We start from the raw sequence: 17,432 nt of genomic DNA, 5'->3' as shown, positions 1-17,432 counted from the left end.
TGTATTAAGTAAAAAACCGAATGCCAGTAACACTATGCAGACTTAGTTCAAACAATGCATGTGAGCTTTTTTTTCATAACCACTGGCTCATGTTACATGGGACATCCTGCAGAATAATAGCACAGTGTGTTGAAATGCATTTTAGACTGCCAGAGCCTGCTGCCATTCGAGATTTAGCAACCGAGTACACCCGACTATTGCGTGTGGTGGAATGGTAGCCAGCTTTCTAATGCAAAGTGCTGTTGAGAGAACTTTTTTCTCTTTGAGCCCTCTGGTTGGAGCACTGGACTGGGTGTGGGAAATTAAATTTTCTCTCTCACTCTCTCCCTTCTGAATGCATTTCAACTTAATTGGCAGTTTTATGTGTCAACAAAGAAAGCGTCAAACACATGGTAATTTCATTTTGTATGATGCAGTGGGTGGCAACACCTTTGTATATAAACAGAACGGACCCCTTACACATACAGTGATATGAACTTAAAAAGAAAAAAAAAAGAAAAGGTGCATATGTGTGTCACTGCTTCAATGAAAGGCTACTTGTCTGAATCACACATTCACATATATACACAGACTTAAGCTCAACTCACTAAAACAGGTGTGTTTCAGGAGCCATTGTGTTGCCCCCGGTCTGACCCTGTCAAATGCGACCATGGATAGCAATGCATTGACGTATGTAGAATCAAGGTGCTTTACCCTTAATGCCAGATAAAAAAAAAAGCACTTGAAATTGACATACAGAGTAAGCAGCTAAATGCATTGTTTGCGCGCTGCTAATTGTAACAGGGGCGTGTCCACAGGCAGTTTTGTGCATTTCAACTCATCGCTTGGTGCCTTTCTAAGCATGGCTTGCTTAGCACCTGCACTGCATTCACATGTGTCACCGAGGGCATTATGCTTACCATTAATACTTCTCCCCATGCTCACCTCTGTGATCTCTGTTCATTACAGGGTAATAAATTCTAGGGGAAGAAAAAGTGATGGCAGGCAGGCCTGGGCCAAAATAGACGGAACATAAGAAGACAAACACGGGCTTCCTTTCCTTCTTTTCTTCACCGGCACCTACTGTGCTGGATCGAGCACTAGTGCGTGCCCCGAGAGGTGTTCCAGGACGTGACCTTCAAAGTCATCCTGAGAGATGCGCCGTGGGAACAGCACCTCGCAGATGGGACACACCCTTTCCAGCTCCTCTTCTGGCAGTGTGCCCGGGGAGACCTCCATGTTGGGGCTGCTGGCAGAGAGCTGCTGGGTGAAATAGACGCGAAAGCTTTCATCCGAAGGCCTGGGCCCGCTGAAGGCTGGCCGGCTGGCGCGTTGTTCCCCTTGCCTTTGGGGCTGGTTATCTGAAAAACGATAAAAGAAAGAACTGGCTGCAATAGACGGTATGTGAAATGCGCACCACCATCTCTCGGTGGTCCGAGAACTAGGCCCACCATGTTGATTTGGTTGCGAAAATGAAACCACTGCCCATTGTTTGGTTAAAATGGCTGTGCTTCATTTAAAATGTGAAATGCCCATGCACTGCTGCACTACGCTATGCACTCTGCGAGGATGCAATGATGCGTGCAGGAGCAAGGTACATTTCAACTTCTTGTTTTTTGTTTTCTTTTTTTACTCTGTGCCAATGTTCTAACAACACCAAATGCCGCACGAGGTATCGTGTCAGCACGCCGACCAGTGCATCAGCTTTTGCTTACTGCGCTGCTTATTTTTCACAAATCTTCATAGGGGATTTGCATTTAAATTAAGATATGGGTCAGAGTCTTTGTTGTCTCTGATCAAAATGTAGAGCTGATTTCATGCATTTATTGACTCTCCGATAGCGCACAGTCATTCGGGCATGAACATATCGATGCATACTTCAACATCGAAATAGAGGAGGCAAATTTTTTTCAGCTGGCCTATGCCTGCATTGCTCAAGAATGTGATGCAGTTCAAATTACAGCTCGATCTAGATAGACGTAATTCCTCACATAATTCCTCACTCAAATGCTCTACATAAGTCTGGCACTGACTATACCTTCACGTCTGGTAACTCATCGGAATAAGAAGTCGAACAAAATGAGTGCATGCACTACTATTACTTACCTCTGAGCCTTGCAAGTGTGGACAGAAGAGCTGCCCTCTGGCCCATCAGTTTCTCTCTGGCAGTGTTCAGCTGTGTGGTCAATGAGGCGATACGCTGCATTGCCACTTGCACGTCGCCACCTTGCTGCTGTCTTCCGCTGTCTTCGTCGGTTCCCGCTTCTCCTTCGACAACAGTCAGTGGCCGGCCTTGGCCACGTGAGGGCGCCCTTGTGCTATTACTCGCTGGAAGGTCCTCAATCACTTCTCTCCCCAGATCTTCCAAGCTCTTCATCTCCTGTTGCATTCGGGCCATCAGCAACTGTGACATGCCATCCAGTGTCCTGTAAAATGGAAACAAACAAACTCAGCCCTCCTGATCAAGAGTGGAAAGACTGTCATGTTCATTACTTAAGGAGAGTGCAGTCTTTCTCAATCTCTCGAGCCCTTACTGTGGTCACAAATAGCATTACAGCCGACAACATGCATGAGATGACTATGAACTAGACCTGATGGATGCAGTCAATGGTAATTATTTTCATTTCGTCAAAATATAAAAACAAGCCTTTACAACTCGAAAGCTGTTCAGCATAGCCAGCAAGCTGGAGCGCAGCTTTCACTTGGGCCACAAATGGTAGCAGTTGCTGAATACCTCTTTCACTGTCCTGTTGTCACTGCTCCTGTCTCAATAGAATGACATAAAATCTGGGGAAGGGTTCACAAACTCATGCGTGTAAGAATGGTGCGCATATGTTTGCCAGAACCCATGTGCTGCCTAATCACAACAGCCAACTAAACAGGCAGAGCATTAGAAAACTGTTCCATACAACTGCAAAAACTGTTCTTAAATGCTAATAGCTTTGTTAATTCAGCTGTTGATCAGGTAATCCCAGCTGTAATGCTATTTCATGGCTTTACTGAGGCACAGCACAGGTGCTACTGCTCTCTCCTCAGCTATGCTCCCTCCAGTGTTTCCAAGTCCTCTCCAGCTCTCCAGCATTCTTGTGTGCTGGCTTTTTTTTTTTAATGCAGAATAAATTCTACAGCTCGTAATCTGCACACTTGTGTTTGCAGAGAGCTGTCACACCACAAAACAAAGCTGCATTCATTATGTTAGGAGAAAATGGATTGGCAAAAGCCATTTAAAAGTTCCCTTCAAACGCTGTTCAATGGTACTAGTTCCATGGATCCAACCAAGAAAATTTTGGGAGTGCTGCCTTCTGCATCTCGCATAAGCTTGCATCTCTTGTGCTGACTGTGTGGCACCTCCCCTGTTTTCAGCTCCACACAGCAGTAACATGTTGCTCATGGCGTGGATGATAACAATGCTGCAGAGACGGATCTCGAGCAGACTCGGAGCAGACTCGGAGCTAACTAGTGTGGTGCCACTAAATGCTTAATGCATGCCTGCACTGTCTTTGGCTAATGACAGATAACCTATGACTGCAACATTCTATGCTACCTCCAATGAGAAAAGCAGGTGGCTTGTTTGTAGCATGCTTAGCTTAAACGGGCCACATCTGTTGTTGCAGGCTCTGAAACTTCAACGAAGAATGCCTTTGCAAGTGCTTGTGGAATGACCAAGAGCATTTGGAAGTTGTAATCCATGTGCCTGCGATTCTTTCGAGTTGGACTCATCCAGTGTTTGACCTTTTAAGTCCAGAACGCATACATTTTTTTCCTCAAGTGGTTTATGGAAAACCACTTTGTGATGTAGCGCAGTTAAATGAAGAGATGAATTTACTGACGTTTACAATGGCAGTTCACTTACTAACATACTGAACTTGTGATGTGAGGTCCCAAAAAAATGTGCACTGCAACTGGAAAATATGACTATCACTTCAATTTACTGATATGTGAAAGAGATGCAAAAGGCCTCCCTGAATGTTTGTAGATAAGTTTCCATAGCTACAATATATTATTTCAAGAAGAAAAAAATGGTTCTCTTGGAGTCAGAGTAATAGAACTGAAGTTCATTCGTTCACCGTGAAAGATTACAGAAGTATCTTGGAACTAAACAGAATGACGAAGAATGTGCACAGAGCAAAGCAAATTCCGAGAAGGATGGTAAAGCAGACTCTTCATAATTTGAACTCCAAAGGGGCCGAATATTATTTAAAAATGCGATGTTCAAATTAATCGAAACTGTGAATTAAACAAGTCTGAATAAATGAGATTCCGCTCTGATAAAAACTGCAGGCATTTCATTATTTCGCTTCTATGGCTTACACACTGCTTGCAGGGTGTTGAATAATTGGCTACATGATTATGTGTAGGTAAAGAAATGTGCCAAGTTCAAAACGAACACACACTGCGGCAGATGGGAAGGAGGATGGCCCAGTATCACTCACTGCTATGGCTAGATACATGTGGTGCTTCACGACTACACCTAGCAATAAAAACGGCCCCACTTATTCACGTGACAAGCCCTGAATGGATGCTAAGGACGATTCCACATGTTGCACATTTTCTTCAAAAATATTTCAGAGTCTGTAGGCCATATTTACTGCTTTTAAGTACGTTTAGACCCGCCGTTATGAGAAAGCCAACTCAAATTCACCACCTGCTGGCTAAGTCAATCAACTTAAGACATCATCACCAGCCTGACTACGCCCACTGCAAGGCAAAGGTCTCTCCCATGTCTCTGCAATTAACCCTGTCCTTTGCCAACTGCAGCCATCGTATCCGCATATCCTTAAGACAAAACAATGAAAATGACATGTAAGGTATGATTACAACATGCCCAGTTTGTGTGAGTGCTGACTGGCAGTATCAAGACTTTCCACTATTTCTACAATCTGTAAAAGCAAACAAGAGCTCCAGAGCATGGCTATAACGTCTAATTATGTCTTGCATCACTTACTTCCTGACATACAGACAAAAATGACTTAACATTACGGCTTCTTTAAAGGGAAGCTGAAACGGTTTTTTGCGAATTCGAGGTTATTCAAGAACTCGAATCTATCAAGCTCCAAGATAAGCCATGCAAAGTATTTTTGCACTAGCATTTAAAATGGTGACAAAATCGTCGATTAAAACCGCGACAATGTTTAGGCTTCTCCTCACTACGCTGGAGGAGTGCGAGGAAACTCGGCAGTGACGTCATTGTTGCCGAAATTTCAGATGTCCGCTGCTTAGGCCTGCATGCTGCTGTGCGTCGTCAGATGGCACCAAACAATGCATTGTGAGCTTCACCTTCGATGGCGTCGGTTTTCTTCCATGGAATAACCGTTTCTTCGCTGGAAACGTAGTGCCGTCATACGCGACGTCATTATCGGGGCCTCTGCCCGTCGCTGTGCACTTCAGAGAAGCCTGAACGCCGACAACGACTTTATTCGGCCATTACGCCACCATTTCTAATGCTAGAGCAAAACGATTTCGCAGGCTTTACCAGCACATTTCGCACATTCGGCAACCTTAAACTAATCGAATTCTAAAACTGCTTCAGTTGCCCTTTAACAACACAGGTGAAGTCAGAAGAACCGATATTATTCAACATTACCCTTTGAACCAAGATTATTCCCAAAGATCCCCCATGCAAAGATTAGAAAGAGCAACCACTAAACCTCACCACACTGAAGGATCCTCTGGGCCAGCATCTTGAGTGCTCACTTCAACAGGGTAACGAAATGCCTTCTTCTTTGTGCCATGTGGCCATGCATACGAACCGAAGTGTCCAGCATTTGCCTTCTGAGCATCTGCGAGCTGCTGAGCGAGCTCAGCATTCCTCTCGGTTTCATTCTCAAGCTGCATTAGAAAGAAGAAACATTCAATTTCAACAAGTTCTGTTTGGCAAGAGAAAGCAGTATAACACTTTTGTTTCGTTCTTTCCTCTTAGCAAAAGGAAAAGATGCTGATAGCACCAGCAAACATGGCACATCACATATCATAGAGCTAAGTAAAATGTGCTCATGCATAGAGGGTGGTGAGGCTGCTTTTTGTCAGCTTCTCAAGTGGCTCAGTGGTTGCGGCTTTCTGATGCCATAACCACTGAATACCAAGCTCAATACCTGGCCATGATGCACACATTTAAATGGTAGTGAACTGCAGATGAACCCATGTGCAAGGACTAAAGTGCAGTTCAGAGAACTCAGGTGTCAAAAATTATTCGTGGATCTTTAAAGGAGTATGGACACCTAATTTTGGTGTCATTTTTTCTTCCTTGCAGTGATGCTAAAGACATTACTATACATGGATCACCATGTGGTATCCACTTATGACCGCTTAATAATTTATAACCGAATTTTTCTCTCATGCTATTCTAGTTTCAACTGCTCTGTGACGTCAAAGTTGCGTTTAGGTCATGTGAGGCATGCAAAAATTGCAACACAACAGCTGATTCTCCATTTGTGGTCATTCCAGGTACTGAGACAGGCTGGATTTAGCATTGTGATGAATTAAAATGACGAAGCAGCGATTATATCGCAGTCTTTTCATGCCTTGCGTGATCAAAGCACCACTTCGACGCCACAGCCGTTGTTCGGCTGTTGAAGCCGAAACAGCATGAGGGATAAATTTGATTTTAAGGCGGAAGCCTTTAATGCCTCATCGTTGTAAGCAGAAGTTGTCGACAGAAATGTCACGCTTTTCAATTGGCCGAAACGGTCGTGACGTCACAGCGTGCGAATTTTAAACGGGACCAATTGTACTTTGGCCAGTAACCATGCAACCAATTACAGGGATCGTATAGTGATGCTCCAAGTAAGTGGGAATGAGTTGAGTTACTTGCTTAATTACCTAATTAGCCTAATTACCATTTCTAGTCAGGTAAGATAAATAAATAAAACCGAGTAAGAAACTGGTCGTGCTCGAGCATCGAACCCCGGTCTCCGGAGTGCGAGACGAGCACGCTACCACTCCGCCATGCCAGCTCGATGGTTTGGAATAAACAAAGGCGCGTCTGGTGAATACGGTGTCTTCGTTCACTCCCATCTTACTCCCTTCCAGTTACGGCGAGGTTCAGGTGTCCACCAAGGTATGCGAGACAGATACATTCTCTTTGCTCAAAAACCAATTTACCAACGAGCAAGCCGTCAAACCGAACGGGCGATGGCGTTCTGTGGACTCCCTGGCAGCGTTTCAAGACGCTGTCGCGCTCCACTCTTACAGGCGAAGCTTAACATCTTAACAACGCATCAGTGACGCTAGCAGCAACACTGCGCTTAAGGCTTTCGCCTCACCACACTTTAGGTCAACAAAGTGCCCCCTGAATTTTTTGAATTATTTAGCAGTTGCAGGTAGATACTACATAGTAATCCATGTATACTAATGCCTTACGCATCATTACAAAGAAGAAAACTTGCGACCAAAATTGGGAGTTTGTACTCCTTTAACTATGGCATCTCCGTCTCCTAGAGTGTATGGTGTAGGTTTGAAAAACAAAGATAAATGATTTTTTCTTTTCTGAGCATTGCTGTCACATGGTGCAGTTTTTAACATTTCTTTGGTGTGAAATGAGAACATTAGAACATTGCTGACAACAAACATGAATGCATAACATTAATTAAACCTATTTTTCTGTTTGCCACTGAAACACAGGCTTATTCACATGGGTGTGAGAAATGCTTATGATAGGAATCTTCTTTGAATATATTGTCACAGAAGTACAAGTGATTATTATTCATTTGATGGCACTGGTAAATATTCTTCAGCAAAAATAAAGCAAATATAATGAAACATTAATTTCCCTCCTAATGAATAATTTTTTATTGTGATTTTTATACCAAATTTTTTTGATAACGCTTTTACTAATAATTCTAGATCATTTTCTGTAGTGCTGGCCTTTACAACACGCATCTATTATCACAGAAACTTTACTCAAAAATTTGCCAAATGCATTTCTGTATTCACTGCTTCAGTGCAAGTAAAAATCACTTTCACAAACTCACGAAATATTCTAACTAAAGCAGTTACAATTCATGCTTTCTAAGAGACAACAAGGCATTGGAAGACTACCTTTTCATGTTTTCAACAACCACAACATATATATGCTGGGTAATTTAGAAGCTGATAAATATACGGCCAATTAAGTGTGCATGCTGGATCAAAATTATGGTGGTTCTGAGCATTTTTGCTTGATTGCTTTTGAAAGCAACCCTATCCGCAGTTTTGCACATAATTCACAACTCGAGCATGCCAGCAGAACTAGTGTGCATTCAGAACCAAGTGTGGCAACAGGTACTCTATGTATGTACCTTCAACCTCAACTCCTCTGCCTCCTGGTCGCGCTTGTCCAGTTTCTGTTGCAGGTACCCCAAGCTGATGGTCTTGGCGTCGACCTCGGCCCTGAGCTTGGCCTTAACTCGCTCGAGCCGAGCAATCTCGTCGCGCGACTGCCTCAGGTGACACTGGAGTTCCTCGAAGGCGACTTGCAGGCTGCAGTGTTCTTCGCCCATGAGTTGGTTGTCTGCCACCGTGGTGGCCGGGCCAGTTTTGACTTCGCGCGCCGCCGCCGCCGTGCTCGGCAGCCGGCGCTGCGTCATGACGTCGGAGACAGCTTCTGCCTACCTGCAGGAGTGGAAGGTTTTAGGGCTTTAAGGTACTCATTTGTTTTAGGCCCACCGACGCGTACGCGAAAAAAGTTATGTTGCTTTTCACCATCGCTCCTCAGAGGACTTCTGTGTATGCGCTTCAAGCAGTCCGCTAATGCTTTCATCACACCCGTGCTGAAGACGCACGACGATCGTTAGAGCACTGCACACATAAAGGTTGACAAACACTTGCCCATACGGCAAATTGTTTGCGCTGCAACACAGACATTACAATATTTCACTCGACGCATACAGAAAGGTCAACCTCTCGGCTTCAAAACATGAGCAAAACAACCGCCCCAGTTACAACTGACAGCCTGCCACGCGAACAGCTTGACGTATTCAGGTGTTGATCGCCTAAGTCCTTTGTTATCACTAACGTCTCAAATTCACCGACAGCAATCGGCCACAATACTGTAAATGTATCTCATTAGCATGTCCGAACCTCACGTAAGGGTGCGCGTGTGGAGTTGTAGGGATGTTTACATGCCTTGCAGCTACGGTACGCGCCACAATCAACATTTTCACCTGAGTGAAATCGAAAACAATATCCTGAAATAAGAAGACGAGCGCATTTAGGGGCGAAAAATAAAGAAAAACATCTTAGTAATGCGACATGTAAAATTAACCATGCATGACAACATACCAAAAGGGCGATGATTATTTCCGGAAAGTTGCAACGAGGTGACCGAAACGCACACAAGCGCAGTTGGCTAGGTAATGAACTGATCAACAGAAATACACTCTGGACCAGTCTGATGAACCATCCGATGACATTTTCTAGCGCAGTAAAGCCACGTTACAAAATTCTAGCAGCGGGAAGCAGTAACATGCCTGTGAACCTAAACTGTGGCACAATTCCGCGTTTTGGTCTGGATTCTATCAAGTTGTTTCGGATTGGATCACGACGACTCTAAAGCGGTCAACGCATTACTGTGTTATTAGCAAAATTATTCTTCAAAAAATTAATTCTAGCTAAAATTTCAATAACATCAATTTGTAAAGCCAGAAAATTACAATGGTACAAGTACAACATGCAGTTTATAATTTTTTTGGGGGCAATGACGGCGCTGTTATCGAGACGCACGCGTCGTCTGCTGCTGGAGGCGTTCGTAGCCATCTCAGCACTCAGCAAAAATGGGTCTGCTTTTTGGTAGGCCTCAAAGCGGTGCAACTTTGACACTACTGTCTTCAGTAATTAATGCTACATGTGTTGTTAGTTTCATAGCAAAACGCAACAAAGAGCATAATTCGTAGATGGTATCTAAACAGTGAGTCGCTTATTTTTATGTGCTGAGGCTTAGAGAGTGGCCTTGAGGTGAGTCGTAAGTCGCGGACTTCTTCTTTTTTTTAATACAGTCTCCTTCGACATGCGACCGCTGCGTTCGAGTTTGAACCTACGGCTGCTACGGCCTCGTGCTCACTCGCGGAGTGCCACGGCAAGTGCGGAGGAAAACAAAGCGCTGTCATCCAAGGTACTGTCAAGCCTCGTTCCGAATAATTTCTGCTTTGCTAATTTTTTTTAATTCTCCTTTCCTACTGCACTGATACGCTTATGGACATTTTGTATAGGTAGATTTTAAATATGTGTTTTGGGGAGCTCTGCAGTGAACCCTGGCCAGCCCTTCAGTGTTGACACTACACTGGCACGTGCTGCTGCTGCTGCAAATAAATAAATAAATAAATAAATAAATAAAAGGCCAACAAAACGACGACAAGGACCATCATGCGCTGCACAAGGTCGTCAAAGTCGGTGGTGTCAGTTGGTCCGAGATCAGCTAGGCCCGCCATGCTGGGGGCGAGGGGTGCAGGTAGGTACTGAAGGGATTGAAGGGCAACGGAACACGAGAGATATGGAATGTTTATGATAGCATATAGGGTTCGGGGCAGTTGCACATGCTCGGGACGGTCTGAGGCGGTAGAGGAAAGAAGAGACGTTGTTAGGAGTGTACTTAAGTAGATGCGTCGAAGAATGCGTTTGGGGCCCCAGGTGAAAATCCTAACTGGTAAAAATGATTTAAGAAACAAGTTCCCACTTGGTTCCAACTGGAACTCAACTGGACATCGACTATGACTACCCCGCGGTGTGGTGAGAGATTCGTCAGGAACAGGAAGGGTACGAAGATATTCTCTAATGTTGTCGTAGTGAAGATTTATTTCGTGTTTTTAATTAAGAGTAGTGTCCCATGTTGGTGGATAAGTGCAGTGGATCGCGGTGTTGAAGTTCGCGGGCGAGGCGATGCACCATGACTTCAATGCCTGCCCAGCGTGACCGAGGATCCACCTCAGTGGGACTGTGTGGGGACGAAGTTTGGTAAAAGCCTCTTGTAGACCATCTCTGAGTTCTGCTGGAGTGCGACCCAAATGAATTGCGCGTATAGCTTGCATCAGTATTTGTACATGTACATATACGGAGGGTTTAGTGAGGGCTTGTGTGGAGAGTTTCGAGCTTAGCTGTAGGAAGGGAATCAATGCAAAGACCCAGGTTATATGTCCCCATCTAGATGTCACGCGCAATGGAGTAAGCAGCGCAGCTTCGACATGAGCTCGTGAAGCTCGTGTGTAGGCTGTAGAGTGTAGACGATCGTCGAAGAAAGGGGATAAGTGTGGCGGGTAACGCGAGCAGCGCGTCTTCCCGGGTTGACGTCGGCTGCAGCGTGTTTTGGAATGGGGGCGGTGCAGAGGTTGTCTGGGAGCGGGCAAGGGAGGGGGTGGGTGCGGCAATAATGGGGAGATCGATGGGATTGAGAGCAGCGCTTGCTGAAGGATCCAGTGAGCCCCTGTTTTGTGCCAGAAAGACGGGCCATCTACCGGTCTCGATGATGATGTCGTTGTTGTTGCTGTTGTTGAGGCTCTCACTGAACGTGTATAAGCGTTGAGGGTGGTTTTATATAGTGTATGAAGAGCAACCTCAATCTGATGTCTGGTGACCGGTTAAAATCAGACATGAAACTGTGTATATAGAGAATTCTAGGAAGGGCTAATGCGTGGACTAGGTGGCTGATTCAACCCTCGTGAAGACTAGCGTGCTTATTGACAATGCAGCAGGCGAGATGTTTAAGCTGATGACAAACTTTGTGGCAGTAATATTGGCATTATTACATGAACGTAGACAGTTACGCCACGTTTCATGTATGTACAACAAGTTAGCCGGAGATTATAGAACCGCCCCAGGTGTGCTCGTACCTTGAGACAGCAATCACGACACACAGGGAGTGGCGGGGGCGGTAAAAACGTTTATTCAAAGTAAAGGAGTCTCCGACGTCTTACTTGGTGGTGCCCTTAGTCCACGGCCCCATAACCATAAGCGGCTTTTGCTGTCTCCACTCGCTGGACAAGGACCGTATTCTGCAAGCTGTCCATTCTTGGTTGTCTATTTCGCGTCCATTAGGTCCTCTGTCAGTGGTCAGTCAGGCATATTCGTGGCTTTCAAGCGTCTGTGGCAAGCGACACAGCCATGGGGTGGTTGGCGACCATCCCTTGCCATTGGCTGATATTGGATGCAATATGCACAAGCTCTGGCGAAGAGGTCAAGTCTTCAACCAAAAATTTATTTTTATACGTAGCATATTGCAATCACTCAGTTCAGCCCTTGGGCGCGGCCGGGCAGCCACCAAACCACGTGACGTGACGTCACCAAACCACTAAAAATAAATAAAAAACAAAAAAAGAAAAGAAAACAAAAAAAAAAAAGAACGGCTGAGCATGGTGGCGGTTGACACCGCCCCGTTTCAAAGGGGGCGCTCCTATCCATCCATCCATCCATCCATCCATCCATACGTCACGGAGGAAAAGCTGCTGAGAAAATCGAGTGCCGCCAAGCAATACCTCGCGCAAAAAGACCGCGCAATATGCAACGCATTCTTGGCTTAACCAAGCTAAGCCTGGGCATCTTTTTTTCCCCCCAAATTCCTTTTTTTTTTCTCGTATAAAAGTTACTACGCTCTCATCACAAAGAACTATACCTATTGAAGTATGCATGATGATTGGGCATTGATAAATTTTAATGGTTATAGGCCAACCGAGGGCAGAAAGAAGGCAACGAGTGAGGTTCATCCGTAACTAAAGTTGAAATTTTCAGGGCAAGTGGGATGCACAGCTATGCCCTGTGGGCTTAAGGCCTTTGTTTTAAGCTAGCTATTGCTTTTTTGGCGATTGGTCATGACACGAACAATTTACATCTATACAGTGCGGCCCGATACGTCTAATAAACTTTACGCATAGTTTCTGGGTTTTCTCGGAAACAGTGGCTTGCGCCCAGCAAAGCAATCGGCCCCACTTTTGTATTGCCCTGTTATTTAACCGGTCTCCCCCGAAAGAAAAATAAAATAAAAAAAGCATGACGACGAAGGGAGAGCAATATTCCCTTTATAAAAAAAAAGGAATACAAAAAAAAGTGCGGGAAAAAATATCTGAGTTATGACATCAAAAAGAAGATCGCGTGGCTCTCTGCCATTCACACCTGATGGTTGGCAGGGGCTGCGCAGCACTAATCAGAACAGCCTAGCAGACAACTGTCAGCTGAGCAGCAGGAATCGTGGGCATGTATCCGCCTACGCGTGCTTTCTCCTCTCTTCGTCTTCCGGCGCAGCGGCCGGACTGGCAGCGTTTTCGAGATATATTAACAATCCGGAAGCCTGTGCAATATGAGGCAGTCTAAAGGAAAAGGACTCGCTCAAGCGCCCGCAGTGCGTCTGTGCATGGGTGCAATACGGCGTACCATGGCCACGAACCTCTCTGGACAAGCTTGTCTCGAGTGGGTGTGAGTGTATGCAGTGCTGGAAGATACGTAGTTGTCCGTTAAAACTCGTTTGCAGGAAGGTGGTAAATGAATGATGCTCGAGCGCAGTCGCCACTCGTCCACGTGTGCCACTTCCTTGGACTGCTGGCCCAGGCTCCTTTCGAGGCGCCTGACAAAGAAAAAGCGAGGCAAAAGCATGGCCGACACAGGGAGAAACAGGCGTACATTTCAACGCAAAGAATTTCATACGCAGCTACATTTGCTGCGAAGTTACTTCCCCAGATAAATTCATTACGACATTAAGTTACTAGCCCAGATATTATTGATTGCATTACAAATTACCAATAAGTGTAACTGAATTTCTTTAATTAGTGGAGACATGTCAGTAATGTAATTATTGTCATGTTTTCTCTTTGCGCGCTCATCCACTGGACAAGCGCAGATAAGCGCAGACTGCCATCGTCTGAGAGCCGGCGGGCTCGTTGAACAAACTGTAACGCGATGTACAAGCGCTTAGACCTTGAAGTGATGATAACTAGTTAGGAAAAACGAAGATCAAACTTTTGTGAGGTAAGTCTTAGAGAAGGATGAGCAAAGCCTAGTTTGTCGTTACACTAATGCTCCCTAACGCCTTGTGTTTACCACATTGAGGAGATATACCTTCATACGAAACGAGAACGAGATATTAAACAGCAAACCTTTTCTTCAGCCCTTATCGCGACTTCGCGACACAGCCTCCTGCTACGCACAGCTATTGGAATTTTTATGGGCCACATAGGTGGTCTCAATCACTGGTGCAGTTTTCCCTGTAAGCCTGATAAGAAAAGAAGTGGAGGAAAGCTCACGTCTTCTTCAGTCTTCTTGTTTTTATTAGTGCGAGGATCACGCTAATAGCTTAAACCTTCATTGTATGCTTGATATGCCTTTCTACTACTCCGTTGAGGGCTTTCGATCAGACTTCGGGAACGAAAGTTGCCTTGTAAAATTGCCGCTTGACGCGCTTGCTTTCCAGGCTGCTCAGCTTTTATACAGGGAGAAATACTCCGTCACAAAGCTTCTAGAAAACTATAGTTTCATCCGTCCCCTCTTTTTCCCCGCCAACCGTCTTTCAGTTTTTTTCTTCTTGTGGGATGTCTTTAATTTTTTATTCGGCTACCCGGCCTGAACAACGGTTCTTCGTCTTTTGGCTTCACCGCACAAATAAAGTTATAGTGGCAAAGTACTTTTTACAGGGTACTTTACAACGATGTTCAATATTAGCGACTACTACTACTACTACTACAACCACTACTAGTACTACTGCTACTACTACTACTACTAAGACGACTTGAAATCCAGGAACCAGCGCTTAACAGTTCTCGCTGTAAAAAACAAAACAAAAATGTTGTAGCGCATTAATGCAAACGAATAGCATGTGGCGAAGCAGTCGTAGGATGGCGTTTTCGTCGTCTCTTTCTCTGCTATTTATTCCGCCGATGCTCGGCAAACTTCGGCATCGCATTGTACTGCACTTCCAACAGACGGCTGTCTCAGTGCTTTCAGCTATAGCGATTTGCGGCGGGCGTTAGGTTTTGAAGATGCACTGCGGACAGACTTTGTTGCAGATTTGTACATGAAGTTTACGTTGTTTTTATCAATCAATCAATCAATCAATCAATCAATCAATCAATCAATCAATCAATCAATCAATCAATCAATCAATCAATCAATCAATCAATCAATCAATCAATCAATCAATCAATCAATCAATCAATCAATCAATCAATCAATCAATCAATTAATCAATCAATCAATCAATCAATGACTAAATAAATAAGTAAATAAATAAATCAATGAATTAATCAATCAATCAATCAATCAACTCCTAAACTTTTAGACCTCATTCAGGGTTAATGAACAGCAAAGGAAAGGTGTGTCTACATTTCACCGTTTTCCCAGTGCTCGACTACTCGACTAGTCGACTTATCTTTACGAGCAATGTCCTTAGCTGCAGGGTGCCAGCGGATAGGGAAAGGGAAGAACACCGACGCACCAAGGCGGTGGAAAACGTGCAGAAACGAAAAAATGATTGAAAACGCAATTTGTGGACCGTCCTAAAAGAAGCATAACAAAAAATGGTTTTGCTTTTTTTTTTTTCTGCGCGTCGCAGAAGCGGAAAGAGACTCGGATGTAGCGGTTGTGGGTGTCCGTACTTGGCAGTTGTCGCTGATCTCGGCGGCCACCGAGATTCCAACGGATCCGGCCATACCATACCATACCGTACCGTACCATACCATACCGTACCGTACCGTACCGTACCATACCATACCATACCATACCATACCATACCATACCATACCATACCATACCATACCATACCATACCATACCATACCAAAAACAAAGTAGACAAAAAGTTGTTGGAAAATTTCCAGCGCACACAGGACAGGGACAAAGAAGAGAACACAACAAGCGCTGACTCGCAACTAAGCGTTTATTCGCAAACGCAGAAAATATATGCTCACAGGAAAAACAAAAAAAACATCAAAACTTATGCAATCACGCAGGCGCGTCCAGATATGAAAATTCTCGTTCATGCAGGACAACAGATGGGTGACTAACACATGTAGGCTGGCTTTTGTAGATATGATAGGCTTCTGATACCTCTCTAGTCAATTGATTGCATATGTTTTGATGTTTTTTGTTTGTCCTGTCAGCATATATTTTCTGCGTTTGCGCATAAACGCTTAGTTGCGAGTCAGCGCTTGTTGTTCTCTTCTTTGTCTAGTGCCGCCGCGGTGGCTCAGTGGTTATGGTGCTCGGCTGCTGACCCGAAAGACGTGGGTTCGATGCCAGCCGCGGCGGTTGAATTTCTTTGGAGAAGAAATTCTAGAGGCCCGTGTGCTGTGCGATGTCAGTGCACGTTAAAGAACCCCAGGTGGTCGAAATTTCCGGAGCCCTCCACTACGGCGTCCCTCATAGCCTGAGTTGCTTCGGGACGTTAAACCCCATAAACCAACCAACCATCTCCTTTGTCCCTGTCCTGTGCGCGCTGGAAATTTTCTAACATGGTGTACCAACTCGCTCGAATGTCAGTTTTACTATAAAAAGTTGTTTTTTTGGGGCAGAACGTGATAACGGTCGCAATGACGCGCAGCATTAACAGCATTTCAGAAGTCACACCACAGCTGCAAACGCTTCGTTCTTTTGGAATCTGGATGAAAAAGACAGCTCTTGCATTACCTTCATCCTCTTAATTAAAAAAAAAAAAAACCCACTTGCACGTAGTGAAAACGAGCCATTATTATTTTTATCATCGCTGCCGTCATCTCCTCTATACAGACACAGTTACATCTCTATCATAGGTCAACTGCGCGAAAGAGAGTAAGGGATAGACAAAAATAAAGTGCGGTGGTGGGGCGACCGCTTACTTCTTAACGAACGAAATTTATTTGAGAAAACGGCGTTGCGAAGCAATTACATAACTTCGTAGTGACGTCACTCAATTCTACAAACGTTTCCTGCGAGCTGAAAAGTAGAATTTCACGGTGTTAGTCAAATATCTCCTTAAAGTGTCATTCTTAAAGTAATAATAGCATACCCATTGGGGTGCTGCTATAGTTTAAATGAGGGTGCTGTGGGAAGCTCAGCAAACGGGAGACCCTTCAGAAAAGCGACAATAAAAAGCTTGAACCTAGCAAAGGAATCGAAATGAACAGGAACAGCTTCGTAGAAGCGGTTTTCTTTATACCTTCTTCAGCAAAAGAAAATGAAACAGAGAAAAATCGATCGAAGGCAAGAAACGAAGTTCCTTCTAGTTTCAGCACAGGTTGTCCGGCCCGTCTAGGAGCTCTAGACGCTATAATCAATCAAAATACTAAGCCAATCAACCAGCCCCAACGAGGCGTGCTCCCTTGATTGTGCGTCATGTTGTTTTAGCCCTTCCTCTTTCCTTCTTCTTTTCCCTTTCTCTTGGCAGGAAACGCGGCCCCACGGCATTCTCGATGCAGTCCAATTTGTGTGATTTGTGACGGCTCCTGACGGGGACCCCGTATAAGCCGGATCAACGCTGGCACTGATCCGAAGGCAGCGCGATAGCCAAGCAAGGCCACTGTCACGCGA

At 44.8% G+C, this 17,432-nt stretch overlaps 1 protein-coding gene across 1 annotated transcript; it reads right to left on the bottom strand.

Moving 5' to 3' along the window:
- Positions 1-1,031: 1,031 nt before the first annotated feature.
- Positions 1,032-9,471, bottom strand: LOC149340155 (uncharacterized). The gene is made up of 5 exons (XM_089548901.1): positions 9,238-9,471; positions 8,256-8,568; positions 5,633-5,808; positions 2,086-2,405; positions 1,032-1,340 (listed from the first exon to the last, which is right to left on the bottom strand). Exons 2-5 carry the CDS (start codon positions 8,541-8,543, stop codon positions 1,060-1,062), a joined length of 1,065 nt encoding a protein of 354 aa, XP_089405027.1. The 5' UTR covers positions 8,544-8,568; positions 9,238-9,471; the 3' UTR covers positions 1,032-1,059.
- Between the last annotated feature and the right edge of the window lie 7,961 nt (positions 9,472-17,432).

This window comes from Amblyomma mixtum, chromosome 6, assembly GCF_055824585.1.
Source record: "Amblyomma mixtum isolate Tamu chromosome 6, ASM5582458v1, whole genome shotgun sequence".
Taxonomy (NCBI): domain Eukaryota; kingdom Metazoa; phylum Arthropoda; class Arachnida; order Ixodida; family Ixodidae; genus Amblyomma; species Amblyomma mixtum.
Note: the sequence above shows the minus strand (reverse complement) of the source record. Positions and strands in the feature narration are given on the sequence as shown.

What these genes read in the sequence shown, in the direction of transcription:
- LOC149340155 (XM_089548901.1), bottom strand. Translation starts at nt 8,543, where the DNA reads ATGACGCAGCGCCGGCTGCCGAGCACGGCGGCGGCGGCGCGCGAAGTC. An exon ending in CAGAGGAGTTGAGGTTGAAG is followed by an intron (nt 5,809 to 8,255) that starts GTACATACATAG and finishes TTTCTAATGCAG; the next exon opens with CTTGAGAATGAAACCGAGAG. An exon ending in CACACTTGCAAGGCTCAGAG is followed by an intron (nt 1,341 to 2,085) that starts GTAAGTAATAGT and finishes ATCGTTTTTCAG; the next exon opens with ATAACCAGCCCCAAAGGCAA.